Source organism: Coregonus lavaretus (assembly GCF_964263955.1).
Source record: "Coregonus lavaretus genome assembly, chromosome: 11".
In the NCBI taxonomy this organism is placed as follows: domain Eukaryota; kingdom Metazoa; phylum Chordata; class Actinopteri; order Salmoniformes; family Salmonidae; genus Coregonus; species Coregonus lavaretus.
This window is the reverse complement of record NC_139998.1, coordinates 60887190-60905644: the sequence shown is the minus strand read 5'-3', so window position 1 is coordinate 60905644 and position 18455 is coordinate 60887190. Positions and strand designations below refer to the sequence as shown.

General features: G+C 46.2%; 1 protein-coding gene across 1 annotated transcript in view; it reads right to left on the bottom strand.

Moving 5' to 3' along the window:
• LOC311137617 (actin remodeling regulator NHS-like) overlaps positions 1-18455 on the bottom strand; it is a gene marked incomplete at both ends in the record, with an annotated part of 198350 nt that overhangs the window by 108903 nt on the left and 70992 nt on the right. Inside the window, 2 exons of the mRNA XM_084172119.1 lie at positions 7466-7501; positions 10069-10205. Of these exons, the coding sequence (XP_084028245.1) occupies positions 7466-7501; positions 10069-10205 (173 nt within the window). The remainder of the gene's footprint in view (positions 1-7465; positions 7502-10068; positions 10206-18455) is intronic.

The following is an 18455-nucleotide window of genomic DNA, read 5'->3' as shown; positions in this document are numbered from 1 at the left end:
TAGAGGGAGAGAGAGCAGCTAGATAGAGGGAGAGAGAGCAGCTAGATAGAGGGAGAGAGAGCAGCTAGATAGAGGGAGAGAGAGCAGCTAGATAGAGGGAGAGAGAGCAGCTAGATAGAGGGAGAGAGAGCAGCTAGATAGAGGGTGAGAGAGCAGCTAGATAGAGGGTGAGAGAGCAGCTAGATAGAGGGAGAGAGAGCAGCTAGATAGAGGGAGAGAGAGCAGCTAGATAGAGGGTGAGAGAGCAGCTAGATAGAGGGTGAGAGAACAGCTAGATAGAGGGAGAGAGAGCAGCTAGATAGAGGGAGAGAGAGCAGTTAGATAGAGGGAGAGAGAGCAGCTAGATAGAGGGAGAGAGAGCAGCTAGATAGAGGGAGAGAGAGCAGCTAGATCGAGGGAGAAGCTAGATCGAGGGAGAAGCTAGATCGAGGGAGAGAGAGCAGCTAGATCGAGGGAGAGAGAGCAGCTAGATCGAGGGAGAGAGAGCAGCTAGACCGAGGGAGAGAGAGAGCAGCTAGACCGAGGGAGAGAGAGCAGCTAGACAGAGGGAGAGAGAGCAGCTAGATAGAGGGTGAGAGTGCAGCTAGATAGAGGGAGAGAGAGCAGCTAGATAGAGGGAGAGAGAGCAGCTAGATAGAGGGAGAGAGAGCAGCTAGATAGAGGGAGAGAGAGCAGCTAGATAGAGGGAGAGAGAGCAGCTAGATAGAGGGAGAGAGAGCAGCTAGACAGAGGGAGAGAGAGCAGCTAGATAGAGGGAGAGAGAGCAGCTAGACAGAGGGAGAGAGAGCAGCTAGATAGAGGGAAAGAGAACAGCTAGATAGAGGGAGAGAGAGCAGCTAGATAGAGGGAGAGAGAGCAGCTAGATAGAGGGAGAGAGAGCAGCTAGATAGAGGGAGAGAGAGCAGCTAGACAGAGGGAGAGAGAGCAGCGAGACAGAGGGAGAGAGAGCAGTGAGACAGAGGGAGAGCAGCTAGATAGAGGGAGAGAGAGCAGCTAGATAGAGGGAGAGAGAGCAGTGAGACAGAGGGAGAGCAGCTAGATAGAGGGAGAGAGAGCAGCTAGATAGAGGGAGAGAGGGCAGCTAGACAGAGGGAGAGAGAGCAGCTAGATAGAGGGAGAGAGAGCAGCTAGATAGAGGGAGAGAGAGCAGCTAGATAGAGGGAGAGAGAGCAGCTAGATAGAGGGAGAGAGAGCAGCTAGATAGAGGGTGAGAGAGCAGCTAGATAGAGGGAGAGAGAGCAGCTAGATAGAGGGAGAGAGAGCAGCTAGATAGAGGGAGAGAGAGCAGCTAGATAGAGGGAGAGAGAGCAGCTAGATAGAGGGAGAGAGAGCAGCTAGATAGAGGGAGAGAGAGCAGCTAGATAGAGGGAGAGAGAGCAGCTAGATAGAGGGAGAGAGAGCAGCTAGATAGAGGGAGAGAGAGCAGCTAGATAGAGGGAGAGAGAGCAGCTAGATAGAGGGAGAGAGAGCAGCTAGATAGAGGGAGAGAGAGCAGCTAGATAGAGGGAGAGAGAGCAGCGAGACAGAGGGAGAGAGAGCAGTGAGACAGAGGGAGAGCAGCTAGATAGAGGGAGAGAGAGCAGCTAGATAGAGGGAGAGAGAGCAGTGAGACAGAGGGAGAGCAGCTAGATAGAGGGAGAGAGAGCAGCTAGACAGAGGGAGAGAGAGCAGCTAGATAGAGGGAGAGAGAGCAGCTAGATAGAGGGAGAGAGAGCAGCTAGATAGAGGGAGAGAGAGCAGCTAGATAGAGGGTGAGAGAGCAGCTAGATAGAGGGAGAGAGAGCAGCTAGATAGAGGGAGAGAGAGCAGCTAGATAGAGGGAGAGAGAGCAGCTAGATAGAGGGTGAGAGAGCAGCTAGATAGAGGGAGAGAGAGCAGCTAGATAGAGGGAGAGAGAGCAGCTAGATAGAGGGAGAGAGAGCAGCTAGATAGAGGGAGAGAGAGCAGCTAGATAGAGGGGGAGAGAGCAGCTAGATAGAGGGAGAGAGAGCAGCTAGATAGAGGGAGAGAGAGCAGCTAGATAGAGGGAGAGAGAGCAGCTAGATAGAGGGAGAGAGAGCAGCTAGATAGAGGGAGAGAGAGCAGCTAGATAGAGGGAGAGAGAGCAGCTAGATAGAGGGAGAGAGAGCAGCTAGATAGAGGGAGAGAGAGCAGCTAGATAGAGGGAGAGAGAGCAGCTAGATAGAGGGTGAGAGAGCAGCTAGATAGAGGGTGAGAGAGCAGCTAGATAGAGGGAGAGAGAGCAGCTAGATAGAGGGAGAGAGAGCAGCTAGATAGAGGGTGAGAGAGCAGCTAGATAGAGGGTGAGAGAACAGCTAGATAGAGGGAGAGAGAGCAGCTAGATAGAGGGAGAGAGAGCAGTTAGATAGAGGGAGAGAGAGCAGCTAGATAGAGGGAGAGAGAGCAGCTAGATAGAGGGAGAGAGAGCAGCTAGATCGAGGGAGAAGCTAGATCGAGGGAGAAGCTAGATCGAGGGAGAGAGAGCAGCTAGATCGAGGGAGAGAGAGCAGCTAGATCGAGGGAGAGAGAGCAGCTAGACCGAGGGAGAGAGAGAGCAGCTAGACCGAGGGAGAGAGAGCAGCTAGACAGAGGGAGAGAGAGCAGCTAGATAGAGGGTGAGAGTGCAGCTAGATAGAGGGAGAGAGAGCAGCTAGATAGAGGGAGAGAGAGCAGCTAGATAGAGGGAGAGAGAGCAGCTAGATAGAGGGAGAGAGAGCAGCTAGATAGAGGGAGAGAGAGCAGCTAGATAGAGGGAGAGAGAGCAGCTAGACAGAGGGAGAGAGAGCAGCTAGATAGAGGGAGAGAGAGCAGCTAGACAGAGGGAGAGAGAGCAGCTAGATAGAGGGAAAGAGAACAGCTAGACAGAGGGAGAGAGAGCAGCTAGATAGAGGGAGAGAGAGCAGCTAGATAGAGGGAGAGAGAGCAGCTAGATAGAGGGAGAGAGAGCAGCTAGATAGAGGGAGAGAGAGCAGCTAGACAGAGGGAGAGAGAGCAGCGAGACAGAGGGAGAGAGAGCAGTGAGACAGAGGGAGAGCAGCTAGATAGAGGGAGAGAGAGCAGCTAGATAGAGGGAGAGAGAGCAGTGAGACAGAGGGAGAGCAGCTAGATAGAGGGAGAGAGAGCAGCTAGATAGAGGGAGAGAGGGCAGCTAGACAGAGGGAGAGAGAGCAGCTAGATAGAGGGAGAGAGAGCAGCTAGATAGAGGGAGAGAGAGCAGCTAGATAGAGGGAGAGAGAGCAGCTAGATAGAGGGTGAGAGAGCAGCTAGATAGAGGGAGAGAGAGCAGCTAGATAGAGGGAGAGAGAGCAGCTAGATAGAGGGAGAGAGAGCAGCTAGATAGAGGGAGAGAGAGCAGCTAGATAGAGGGAGAGAGAGCAGCTAGATAGAGGGAGAGAGAGCAGTTAGATAGAGGGAGAGAGAGCAGCTAGATAGAGGGAGAGAGAGCAGCTAGATAGAGGGAGAGAGAGCAGCTAGATAGAGGGAGAGAGAGCAGCTAGATAGAGGGAGAGAGAGCAGCTAGATAGAGGGAGAGAGAGCAGCTAGATAGAGGGAGAGAGAGCAGCGAGACAGAGGGAGAGAGAGCAGTGAGACAGAGGGAGAGCAGCTAGATAGAGGGAGAGAGAGCAGCTAGATAGAGGGAGAGAGAGCAGTGAGACAGAGGGAGAGCAGCTAGATAGAGGGAGAGAGAGCAGCTAGACAGAGGGAGAGAGAGCAGCTAGATAGAGGGAGAGAGAGCAGCTAGATAGAGGGAGAGAGAGCAGCTAGATAGAGGGAGAGAGAGCAGCTAGATAGAGGGAGAGAGAGCAGCTAGATAGAGGGTGAGAGAGCAGCTAGATAGAGGGAGAGAGAGCAGCTAGACAGAGGGAGAGAGAGCAGCTAGATAGAGAGAGAGAGAGCAGCTAGATAGAGGGAGAGAGAGCAGCTAGATAGAGGGAGAGAGAGCAGCTAGATAGAGGGAAAGAGAACAGCTAGACAGAGGGAGAGAGAGCAGCTAGATAGAGGGAGAGAGAGCAGCTAGATAGAGGGAGAGAGAGCAGCTAGATAGAGGGAGAGAGAGCAGCTAGATAGAGGGAGAGAGAGCAGCTAGATAGAGGGAGAGAGAGCAGCTAGACAGAGGGAGAGAGAGCAGCGAGACAGAGGGAGAGAGAGCAGTGAGACAGAGGGAGAGCAGCTAGATAGAGGGAGAGAGAGCAGCTAGATAGAGGGAGAGAGAGCAGTGAGACAGAGGGAGAGCAGCTAGATAGAGGGAGAGAGAGCAGCTAGATAGAGGGAGAGAGGGCAGCTAGACAGAGGGAGAGAGAGCAGCTAGATAGAGGGAGAGAGAGCAGCTAGATAGAGGGAGAGAGAGCAGCTAGATAGAGGGAGAGAGAGCAGCTAGATAGAGGGTGAGAGAGCAGCTAGATAGAGGGTGAGAGAGCAGCTAGATAGAGGGAGAGAGAGCAGCTAGACAGAGGGAGAGAGAGCAGCTAGATAGAGGGAGAGAGAGCAGCTAGATAGAGGGAGAGAGAGCAGCTAGATAGAGGGAGAGAGAGCAGCTAGATAGAGGGTGAGAGAGCAGCTAGATAGAGGGTGAGAGAGCAGCTAGATAGAGGGAGAGAGAGCAGCTAGACAGAGGGAGAGAGAGCAGCTAGATAGAGAGAGAGAGAGCAGCTAGATAGAGGGAGAGAGAGCAGCTAGATAGAGGGAGAGAGAGCAGCTAGATAGAGGGAGAGAGAGCAGCTAGATAGAGGGAGAGAGAGCAGCTAGATAGAGGGAGAGAGAGCAGCTAGATAGAGGGAGAGAGAGCAGCTAGACAGAGGGAGAGAGAGCAGCTAGACAGAGGGAGAGAGAGCAGCTAGATAGAGGGAGAGAGAGCAGCTAGATAGAGGGAGAGAGAGCAGCTAGATAGAGGGAGAGAGAGCAGCTAGATAGAGGGAGAGAGAGCAGCTAGATAGAGGGAGAGAGAGCAGCTAGATAGAGGGAGAGAGAGCAGCTAGATAGAGGGAGAGAGAGCAGCTAGATAGAGGGAGAGAGAGCAGCGAGACAGAGGGAGAGAGAGCAGTGAGACAGAGTGAGAGCAGCTAGATAGAGGGAGAGAGAGCAGCTAGATAGAGGGAGAGAGAGCAGTGAGACAGAGGGAGAGCAGCTAGATAGAGGGAGAGAGAGCAGCTAGATAGAGGGAGAGAGGGCAGCTAGACAGAGGGAGAGAGAGCAGATAGATAGAGGGAGAGAGAGCAGCTAGATAGAGGGAGAGAGAGCAGCTAGATAGAGGGAGAGAGAGCAGCTAGATAGAGGGAGAGCAGCTAGATAGAGGGAGAGAGAGCAGCTAGATAGAGGGAGAGAGGGCAGCTAGACAGAGGGAGAGAGAGCAGCTAGATAGAGGGAGAGAGAGCAGCTAGATAGAGGGAGAGAGAGCAGCTAGATAGAGGGAGAGAGAGCAGCTAGATAGAGGGAGAGAGAGCAGCTAGATAGAGGGAGAGAGAGCAGCTAGATAGAGGGTGAGAGAGCAGCTAGATAGAGGGAGAGAGAGCAGCTAGACAGAGGGAGAGAGAGAGCAGCTAGATAGAGGGAGAGAGCAGCTAGATAGAGGGAGAGAGAGCAGCTAGATAGAGGGAGAGAGAGCAGCTAGATAGAGGGTGAGAGAGCAGCTAGATAGAGGGAGAGAGAGCAGCTAGATAGAGGGAGAGAGAGCAGCTAGATAGAGGGAGAGAGAGCAGCTAGATAGAGGGAGAGAGAGCAGCTAGATAGAGGGAGAGAGAGCAGCTAGATAGAGGGAGAGAGAGCAGCTAGACAGAGGGAGAGAGAGAGCAGCTAGATAGAGGGAGAGAGAGCAGCTAGATAGAGGGAGAGAGAGCAGCTAGACAGAGGGAGAGAGAGCAGCGAGACAGAGGGAGAGAGAGCAGTGAGACAGAGGGAGAGCAGCTAGATAGAGGGAGAGAGAGCAGCTAGATAGAGGGAGAGAGGGCAGCTAGACAGAGGGAGAGAGAGCAGCTAGATAGAGGGAGAGAGAGCAGCTAGATAGAGGGAGAGAGAGCAGCTAGATAGAGGGAGAGAGAGCAGCTAGATAGAGGGAGAGAGAGCAGCTAGATAGAGGGTGAGAGAGCAGCTAGATAGAGGGAGAGAGAGCAGCTAGACAGAGGGAGAGAGAGCAGCTAGATAGAGAGAGAGAGAGCAGCTAGATAGAGGGAGAGAGAGCAGCGAGACAGAGGGAGAGAGAGCAGTGAGACAGAGGGAGAGCAGCTAGATAGAGGGAGAGAGAGCAGCTAGATAGAGGGAGAGAGAGCAGTGAGACAGAGGGAGAGCAGCTAGATAGAGGGAGAGAGAGCAGCTAGATAGAGGGAGAGAGGGCAGCTAGACAGAGGGAGAGAGAGCAGCTAGATAGAGGGAGAGAGAGCAGCTAGATAGAGGGAGAGAGAGCAGCTAGATAGAGGGAGAGAGAGCAGCTAGATAGAGGGAGAGAGAGCAGCTAGATAGAGGGAGAGCAGCTAGATAGAGGGAGAGAGAGCAGCTAGACAGAGGGAGAGAGAGAGCAGCTAGATAGAGGGAGAGAGCAGCTACATAGAGGGAGAGAGAGCAGCTAGATAGAGGGAGAGAGAGCAGCTAGATAGAGGGAGAGAGAGCAGCTAGATAGAGGGTGAGAGAGCAGCTAGATAGAGGGAGAGAGAGCAGCTAGATAGAGGGAGAGAGAGCAGCTAGATAGAGGGAGAGAGAGCAGCTAGATAGAGGGAGAGAGAGCAGCTAGATAGAGGGAGAGAGAGCAGCTAGATAGAGGGAGAGAGAGCAGCTAGATAGAGGGTGAGAGAGCAGCTAGATAGAGGGAGAGAGAGCAGCTAGATAGAGGGAGAGAGAGAGCAGCTAGATAGAGGGAGAGAGAGCAGCTAGATAGAGGGAGAGAGAGCAGCTAGATAGAGGGAGAGAGAGCAGCTAGATAGAGGGAGAGAGAGCAGCTAGATAGAGGGAGAGAGAGCAGCTAGATAGAGGGTGAGAGTGCAGCTAGATAGAGGGAGAGAGAGCAGCTAGATAGAGGGTGAGAGAGTAGCTAGATAGAGGGAGAGAGAGCAGCTAGATAGAGGGAGAGAGAGCAGCTAGATAGAGGGAGAGAGAGCAGCTAGATAGAGGAGAGAGAGCAGCTAGATAGAGGGAGAGAGAGCAGCTAGATAGAGGGAGAGAGAGCAGCTAGATAGAGGGAGAGAGAGCAGCTAGATAGAGGGAGAGAGAGCAGCTAGACAGAGGGAGAGAGAGCAGCTAGATAGAGGAGAGAGAGTCACCAGGTGTTTGTTTATGTCCTGAAAGAGAGCTAAATAAACGAGTTACATCACAGAGCAGACAGAACGGCCCAGGAACCCAGGACCTCTGACCTGATCACCTGCAAGATGAAGGATTATTGAGACGCTTCCCAGATCCATGAATGACTGAGGAGAAACTGAACAGGATGCAGAGTTCAAACCCAAGGAACACATTGGTAACCCTTATCCTTCCTGTTTATCTTGGTCTGTTCTAACTGCTGATCTGGTTTCCCCTGCTGATGAAGAGGAGAAACATACATGGCACAGAAATACAGGAATATTTCATCATTCACATGCATCTCAATGGAAATGAACAAAGAAATGCTGCATTTCAGGATTAAGTAGTATAAATTAATTTGAATTGACACATGCAGACAGGTGCATCTGGAAATGAAAAATGAAAAACTGATGCAACCTTTTTGTGTGTTTTGTGAACAAACACATATTTTCACAATAACTGATGAGTGGACCACACATTTACAGTGCATTCAGAAAGTATTCAGACCCCTTTACTTTTTCCACATTTTGTTACGTTACAGACTTATTCTAAAATGTATTAAATTATGTTTTTCCATCAATCTACACACAATGCCCCATAATGGCAAAGCGAAAACAGGTTTTTAGAATTTTTTGCAAATGTATTAAGATAAAAAACAAAAATACCTTATTTACATAAGTATTCAGACCCTTTGCTATGAGACTCGAAATTGAGCTCAGGTGCATCCTGTTTCCATTGATCAACCTTGAGATGTTTCTACAACTTGATTGGAGTCCACCTGTGGTAAATTCAATTGATTGGACATGATTTGGAAAGGCACACACCTGTCTATATAAGGTCCCACAGTTGACAATGCATGTCAGAGCAAAAACCAAGTCATGAGGTCGAAGGAATTGTCCGTAGAGCTCCGAGACAGGATTGTGTCGAGGCACAGATCTGGGGAAGGGTACCAAAACATTTCTGCAGTATTGAAGGTCCCCAAGAACACAGTGGCCTCCATCATTCTTAAATGGAAGAAGTTTGGAACCACCAAGACTCTTCCTAGAGCTGGCCGCCCGGCCAAACTGAGCAATCGGGGGAGAAGGGCCTTGGTCAGGGAGGTGACCAAGAACCCGATGGTCACTCTGATAGAGCTCCAGAGTTCCTCTGTGGAGATGGGAGAACCTTCCAGAAGGACAACCATCTCTGCAGCACTCCACCAATCACGTCTTTATGGTAGAGTGGGCAGACGGAAGCCACTCCTCAGTAAAAGGCACACGACAGCCCGCTTGGAGTTTGCCAAAAGGCACCTAAAGACTCTCAGACCATGAGAAACAAGATTCTCTGGTCTGATTAAACCAAGATTGAACTCTTTGGCCTGAATGCCAAGCATTACGTCTGGAGGAAACCTGGCACCATCCCTACGGTGAAGCATGGTGGTGGCAGCATCATGCTGTGGGATGTAGAGCATGGCGTTTGCAACGCCAGGGTTGTGGGTTCGATTCCCACGGGGGTCCAGTATAAAAAAAATAAAAATGAAAAAATAGCATGTATGCACTACTCACTAACTGTAAGTCGCTCTGGATAAGAGTGTCTGCTAAATGACTAAAATGTAATGTAAAATGGGATGTTTTTCAGCGGCAGGGACTGGGAGACTAGTCAGGAGCAAAGTACAGAGAGATCCTTGATGAAAACCTGCTCCAGAGCACTCAGGACCTCAGACTGGGGCGAAGGTTCACCTTCCAACAGGACAATGACCCTAAGCACACAGCCAAGACAAAGCAGGAGTGGCTTCGGGACAAGTCTCTGAATGTCCTTGAGTGGCCCAGCCAGAGCCCGGACTTGAACCTGATCGAACATCTCTGGAGAGACCTGAAAATAGCTGTGCAGTAACGCTCCCCATCCAACCTGAAAGAGCTTGAGAGGATCTGCAGAGAAGAATGGGAGAAACTCCCCAAATACAGGTGTGCCAAGCTTGTAGCGTCATACCCAAGAAGACTTGAGGCTGTGATCGCTGCCAAAGGTGCTTCAACAAAATACTGAGTAAAGGGTCTGAATACTTATGTAAATGTCATATGTTTTTTGTGTGTTTTTTTGTGCAAATTAAAATAAAAATAAAAGGTTTTTGCTTTGTCATTATGTGGTATTGTGTGTAGATTGATGAGGGAAAAAAACAATTTAATCCATTTTAGAATAAGGCTGTAACGTAACAAAATGAGGAAAAAGAATAAGGTTACGATGTTATTACCACAGACACATAATAATAATAATATAATAATAATAATAATAATAATATGCCATTTAGCAGACGCTTTTATCCAAAGCGACTTACAGTCATGCGTGCATACATTTTTGTGTATGGGTGGTCCCGGGGATCGAACCCACTACCTTGGCGTTACAAGCGCCGTGCTCTACCAGCTGAGCTACAGAGGACATAGATGGAGAACCAAAGAAAGGAGAAGAAAACTTGAAGTGACACATGTACATATTACCTGGACTAACCTGTACCCCCCCCCCCCCCCACATTGACTCGTTTTTTTTACTTTAGTTTATTTTGTAAATATTTTTTAAACTGCATTGTTGTTAAGGGCTTGTAAGTAAGCATTTCACGGTAAGGTCTACACCTGTTGTATTGCATGTGACAAATAACATTTGATTTGCCAGGAGTCCCTGTGTGAGGATGGAACATGTGTCATCAGACCACCATGGTCAACTAGCAAACACTGACGACTCAACATGCTGTGGCCCTGGAGGTTTTATCATAGAGAATGTCTGTAAGTATAAGTAAGTATATGTCTGTTATCCATAAGTTGGAAGTTGTGTTACCGTCGTCAGACTCCGGCCCCTCTGCTGTCTCCTCCTGACAGAGTGCGGTGAGGGGTACATGGGTATAGGGGGCGCCACCGAGACAGCGATGGTCACTCTGCGTCTTCTGCTGCTCGCTCGCTGTCTCTGCTGGTAATCTGACACACAGACACACGTAACATCTTTCAGCAATGAAAACAGTGAAACATGATTAACACAATTTACATTAAAAAAAAGTCATTTTAGTCATTTAGCAGACGCTCTTATCCAGGAGCAATTAGGGTTAAGTGCCTTGCTCAAGGGCACAGCAGCAGGTTTGTCGGCTCGGGGATTCGAACCAGCGACCTTTCGCTTACTGGGCTAAAGCTCTTAACCACTAGGCTACCTGCCGCCCGTACAATATGAAGAGAATTTCCAAAACGCTATATCCACCAAATGTTCCCATTTGTTTTTTTTCCATCAGAAATGATTATAGGTCCCTTCATGGTTATGTAAAATGTTACTGTTCTCATATTTTTAATTCATTTACTTTAGTGTGGATGGTTTTTGTTGTTGTTCCAAAACGCTCTATATCCAATGCTTATCTGGAACGGAATGTTCTTATCCTGTATATTTGACTGTGTTATGTGGTTGTCTCACCTAGTAATCTTAAAATGAATGCACTTATTGTAAGTCGCTCTGGATAAGAGCATCTGCTAAATGACTAAAATGTAAACTGTAAATGTTTTACATACAGAGCTTATATTACTGTATTGAATATTATTATTTTTCTTTATATATATATATTGATGTCCAACATATCATTTGTACATTTCTTTATAAAAATATAGTAACGTGTTACATTTAACTTTGTAAAACCTAGCAGTACTACTCATTTCTCTAAGAGTGAGGCGGATATATCATTTTGCAAAAAAATAGGATTGTCTCTCTGAAATGAAACCAAGTGAAAGATTTTAAACAAATACATATCTGTCAATGAATATCCCCATGCCATGATAGAAGTGGCGCCGGAGCAGATGGCTGCCGTTTTACAGCCCTCTAACCAATTGTACTATTATGTGTGTTTTCCGCGTTATTTGTAATTTATTATGTACATAATGCTTCTGCTAACGCCTCTTATGACCAAAAAGAGCTTCTGGATATCAGGACAGCGATTACTCACCTCGTATTGGACGAAGATTTTTCCTTCAACGAGTCGGACACAAAGGATATTCACCCGAAAAGTCCCAAATCCCTGTCATTCGCATGAGAAAGAGACAGAGATATCGTGGACGTAGGTCGGGGTGCCTTGTACGGATCCGACGGCGAGCAAGTAATCTGCCTCTTCCATCAATCTTATTAGCCAATGTTCAATCATTTGAGAACAAATTGGACGACCTAAGATTACGGTTATCCTACCAACGGGACATTAAAAACTGTAATATCTTATGTTTCACCGAGTCGTGGCTGAATGACGACATGGACAACATACAGCTGACATCGGCAGGATAGAACGGCTGACTCCGGTAAGACAAGGGGTGGCGGTCTGTGTATATTTGTAAACAACAGCTGGTGCACAAAATCTAATACTAAGGAAGTCTCGTGGTTTTGCTCACCTGAGGTAGAGTATCTCATGATAAGCTGTAGACCACACTATTTACCAAGAGAGTTTTCATCTATATTTTTCATAGCTGTCTATTTACCACCACAAACCGATGCTGGCATTAAGATTGCACTCAATGAGCTGTATAAGGCCATAAGTAAACAGGAAAACGCTCATCCAGAGGCAGCGCTCCTAGTGGCCGGGGACTTTAATGCAGGGAAACTTAAATCCGTTCTACCTAATTTCTACCAGCATGTTAAATGTGCAACCAGAGGGAGAAAAAAACTCTAGACCACCTTTACTCCACACACAGAGACGCATACAAAGCTCTCCCTCGCCCTCCATTTGGCAAATCTGACCATAACTCTATCCTCCTGATTCCTGCTTATAAGCAAAAACTAAAGCAGGAAGCACCAGTGACTCGGTTAATAAAAAAGTGGTCAGATGACGCAGATGCTAAGCTACAGGACTGTTTTGCTAGCACAGACTGGAATATGTTCCGGGATTCTTCCGATGGCATTGAGGAGTACACCACATCAGTCACTGACTTCATCAATGACGTCATCCCCACTGTGACTGTACGTACATACCCCAACCAGAAGCCATGGATTACAGGCAACATCCGCACTGAGCTAAAGGGTAGAGCTGCCGCTTTCAAGGACCGGGACTCTAACCCGGACGCTTAAAAGAAATCCCGCTATGCCCTCCGACGAACCATCAAACAGGCAAAGAGTCAATACAGGACTAAGATCGAATCGTACTACAATGGACTACTTAGGATAGCCAGTGGGACAACCACCACTGGGGGAGGGGAGAGGGGGGGGGGGGGGGTGTAGAAGGATTACTGTTAGACTATTCCAGGTGTTCCTTAAAGAGGTAGGGTTTCAAGTTTCTCCGGAAGGTGGTCTGAGACTCTGCTGTCCTGGCGTCGTGGGGGAGCTTGTTCCACCATTGGGGTGCCAGAGCAGCGAATAGCTGAGTGGGAACTGTGCTTCCGTAGAGGTAGGGGGGCCAGCAGGCCAGAGGTGGATGAACGTAGTGCCCTCGTTTGAGTGCAGGGTCTGATCAGAGCCTGAAGGTAAGGAGGTGACGTTCCCAAAGGACCTACAAAGGGAAGCACAGCCGCGAGCTGCCCAGTGACACAAGCCTACCAGACGAGCTAAATCACTTCTATGCTCGCTTTGAGGCAAGCAACACTGAAACATGCATGAGAGCACCAGCTGTTCCGGATGACTATGTTATCACGCTCTCCGTAGCCGATGTGAGTAAGACTTTTAAGCAGGTCAACATTCACAAGGCCGCAGGGCCAGACGGCTTACCAGGACGTGTACTCCGAGCATGTGCTGACCAACTGGCAAGTGTCTTCACTGACATTTTCAACATGTCCCTGACTGAGTCTGTAATACCAACATGTTTCAAGCAGACCACCGTAGTCCCTGTGCCCAAGGACACTAAGATAACCGACCCGTAGCACTCACACCTGTAGCCATGAAGTACTTTGAAAGGCTGGTCATGGCTCACATCAACACCATCATCCTGGAAACCCTAGACCCACTCCAATTTGCATCCCGCCCCAACAGATCCACAGATGATGCAATCTCTATTGCACTCCACCCTGCCCTTTCCCACCTGGACAAGAGGAACACATACGTGAGAATGCTATTCATTGACTACAGCTCAGCGTTCAACACCATAGTGCTCTCAAAGCTTATCACTAAGCTAAGGACCATGGGACTAAACACCTCCCTCTGCAACTGGATCCTGGACTTCCTGACGGGCCGCCCCCAGGTGGTAAGGTTAGGTAACAACACATCTGCCACGCTGATCCTCAACACGGGGGCCCCTCAGGGGTAAAATCCCCATCCTACTGTACTATATCTACTATCCCCATCCTACTGTACTATATCTACTATCCCCATCCTACTGTACTATATCTACTATCCCCATCCTACTGTAATATCCCCATCCTACTGTACTATATCTACTATCCCCATCCTACTGTACTATATCTACTATCCCCATCCTACTGTAATATCCCCATCCTACTGTACTATATCTACTATCCCCATCCTACTGTACTATATCTACTATCCCCATCCTACTGTACTATATCTACTATCCCCATCCTACTGTAATATCCCCATCCTACTGTACTATATCTACTATCCCCATCCTACTGTACTATATCTACTATCCCCATCCTACTGTACTATATCTACTATCCCCATCCTACTGTACTATATCTACTATCCCCATCCTACTGTACTATATCTACTATCCCCATCCTACTGTACTATATCTACTATCCCCATCCTACTGTACTATATCTACTATCCCCATCCTACTGTACTATATCTACTATCCCCATCCTACTGTACTATATATACTATCCCCATCCTACTGTACTATATCTACTATCCCCATCCTACTGTAATATCACCATACTACTGTACTATATCTACTATCCCCATACTACTGTACTATATCTACAATCCCCATCCTACTGTACTATATCTACTATCCCCATCCTACTGTACTATATCTACTATCCCCATCCAACTGTAATATCACCATACTACTGTACTATATCTACTATCCCCATCCTACTGTAATATCCCCATCCTACTGTACTATATCTACTATCCCCATCCTACTGTACTATATCTACTATCCCCATCCTACTGTAATATCCCCATCCTACTGTACTATATCTACTATCCCCATCCTACTGTACTATATCTACTATCCCCATCCTACTGTACTATATCTACTATCCCCATCCTACTGTAATATCCCCATCCTACTGTACTATATCTACTATCCCCATCCTACTGTACTATATCTACTATCCCCATCCTACTGTACTATATCTACTATCCCCATCCTACTGTACTATATCTACTATCCCCATCCTACTGTACTATATCTACTATCCCCATCCTACTGTACTATATCTACTATCCCCATCCTACTGTACTATATCTACTATCCCCATCCTACTGTACTATATCTACTATCCCCATCCTACTGTACTATATCTACTATCCCCATTCTACTGTACTATATCTACTATCCCCATTCTACTGTAATATCACCATACTACTGTACTATATCTACTATCCCCATCCTACTGTACTATCCCCATCCTACTGTACTATATCTACTATCCCCATCCTACTGTACTATATCTACTATCCCCATCCTACTGTACTATATCTACTATCCCCATCCTACTGTACTATATCTACTATCCCCATACTACTGTACTATATCTACTATCCCCATCCTACTGTACTATCCCCATCCTACTGTACTATATCTACTATCCCCATCCTACTGTACTATATCTACTATCCCCATCCTACTGTACTATATCTACTATCCCCATCCTACTGTAATATATCTACTATCCCCATCCTACTGTAATATATATACTATCCCCATCCTACTGTACTATATCTACTATCCCCATCCTACTGTAATATCACCATACTACTGTACTATATCTACTATCCCCATCCTACTGTACTATATCTACTATCCCCATCCTACTGTACTATATCTACTATCCCCATCCTACTGTACTATATCTACTATCCCCATCCTACTGTACTATATCTACTATCCCCATACTACTGTACTATATCTACTATCCTCATCCTACTGTACTATATCTACTATCCTCATCCTACTGTACTATATCTACTATCCCCATCCTACTGTACTATATCTACTATCCCCATCCTACTGTACTATATCTACTATCCCCATCCTACTGTACTATATCTACTATCCCCATCCTACTGTACTATATCTACTATCCCCATCCTACTGTACTATATCTACTATCCCCATCCTACTGTACTATATCTACTATCCCCATCCTACTGTACTATATCTACTATCCCCATCCTACTGTAATATATCTACTATCCCCATCCTACTGTAATATATATACTATCCCCATCCTACTGTACTATATCTACTATCCCCATCCTACTGTAATATCACCATACTACTGTACTATATCTACTATCCCCATCCTACTCTACTATATCTACTATCCCCATCCTACTGTACTATATCTACTATCCCCATCCTACTGTACTATATCTACTATCCCCATCCTACTGTACTATATCTACTATCCCCATCCTACTGTACTATATCTACTATCCCCATCCTACTGTACTATATCTACTATCCCCATCCTACTGTACTATATCTACTATCCCCATCCTACTGTACTATATCTACTATCCCCATCCTACTGTACTATATCTACTATCCCCATCCTACTGTACTATATCTACTATCCCCATACTACTGTACTATATCTACTATCCCCATCCTACTGTACTATCCCCATACTACTGTACTATATCTACTATCCCCATCCTACTGTACTATATCTACTATCCCCATCCTACTGTACTATATCTACTATCCCCATCCTACTGTACTATATCTACTATCCCCATCCTACTGTACTATATCTACTATCCCCATACTAATGTACTATATCTACTATCACCATACTACTGTACTATATCTACTATCACCATCCTACTGTACTATATCTACTATCCCCATCCTACTGTACTATATCTACTATCCCATCCTACTGTAATATCACCATACTACTGTACTATACCTACTATCACCATCCTACTGTACTATATCTACTATCCCCATCCACTGTACTATATCTACTATCCCCAACCTACTGTACTATATCTACTATCACCATACTACTGTACTATATCTACTATCCCCATCCTACTGTACTATATCTACTATCCCATCCTACTGTACTATATCTACTATCCCCATCCTACTGTACTATATCTACTATCCCCATACTACTGTACTATATCTACTATCCCCATACTACTGTACTATATCTACTATCCCCATCCTACTGTACTATATCTACTATCCCCATCCTACTGTACTATATCTACTATCCCCATACTACTGTACTATCCCCATCCTACTGTACTATATCTACTATCCCCATCCTACTGTACTATATCTACTATCCCCATCCTACTGTACTATATCTACTATCCCCATCCTACTGTACTATATCTACTATCCCCATCCTACTGTACTATATCTACTATCCCCATCCTACTGTACTATATCTACTATCCCCATCCTACTGTACTATATCTACTATCCCCATCCTACTGTACTATATCTACTATCCCCATACTACTGTACTATATCTACTATCCCCATCCTACTGTACTATATCTACTATCCCCATCCTACTGTACTATATCTACTATCCCCATTCTACTGTACTATATCTACTATCCCCATCCTACTGTACTATATCTACTATCCCCATCCTACTGTACTATATCTACTATCCCCATCCTACTGTACTATATCTACTATCCCCATCCTACTGTACTACATCTACTATCCCCATCCTACTGTACTATATCTACTATCCCCATCCTACTGTACTATATCTGCTATCCCCATACTACTGTACTATATCTACTATCCCCATCCTACTGTACTATATCTATTATCCCCATCCTACTGTAATATCACCATACTACTGTACTATATCTACTATCCCCATACTACTGTACTATCCCCATCCTACTGTACTATATCTACTATCCCCATTCTACTGTACTATCCCCATCCTACTGTACTATATCTACTATCCCCATCCTACTGTACTATATCTACTATCCCCATCCTACTGTACTATATCTACTATCCCCATCCTACTGTACTATCCCCATCCTACTGTACTATATCTACTATCCCCATACTACTGTACTATATCTACTATCCCCATCCTACTGTACTATCCCCATACTACTGTACTATATCTACTATCCCCATACTACTGTACTATATCTACTATCCCCATCCTACTGTACTATCCCCATACTACTGTACTATATCTACTATCCCCATTCTACTGTACTATCCCCATCCTACTGTACTATATCTACTATCCCCATCCTACTGTACTATCCCCATCCTACTGTACTATATCTACTATCCCCATTCTACTGTACTATATCTACTATCCCCATTCTACTGTACTATCACCATCCTACTGTACTATATCTACTATCCCCATCCTACTGTACTATCCCCATCCTACTGTACTATATCTACTATCCCCATCCTACTGTACTATATCTACTATCCCCATCCTACTGTACTATATCTACTATCCCCATCCTACTGTACTATATCTACTATCCCCATCCTACTGTACTATATCTACTATCCCCATCCTACTGTACTATATCTACTATCCCCATCCTACTGTACTATATCTACTATCCCCATCCTACTGTACTATATCTACTATCCCCATCCTACTGTACTATATCTACTATCCCCATCCTACTGTACTATATCTACTATCCCCATTCTACTGTACTATATCTACTATCCCCATCCTACTGTACTATATCTACTATCCCCATCCTACTGTACTATATCTACTATCCCCATCCTACTGTACTATATCTACTATCCCCATCCTACTGTACTACATCTACTATCCCCATCCTACTGTACTATATCTACTATCCCCATCCTACTGTACTATATCTGCTATCCCCATACTACTGTACTATATCTACTATCCCCATCCTACTGTACTATATCTATTATCCCCATCCTACTGTAATATCACCATACTACTGTACTATATCTACTATCCCCATACTACTGTACTATCCCCATCCTACTGTACTATATCTACTATCCCCATTCTACTGTACTATCCCCATCCTACTGTACTATATCTACTATCCCCATCCTACTGTACTATATCTAC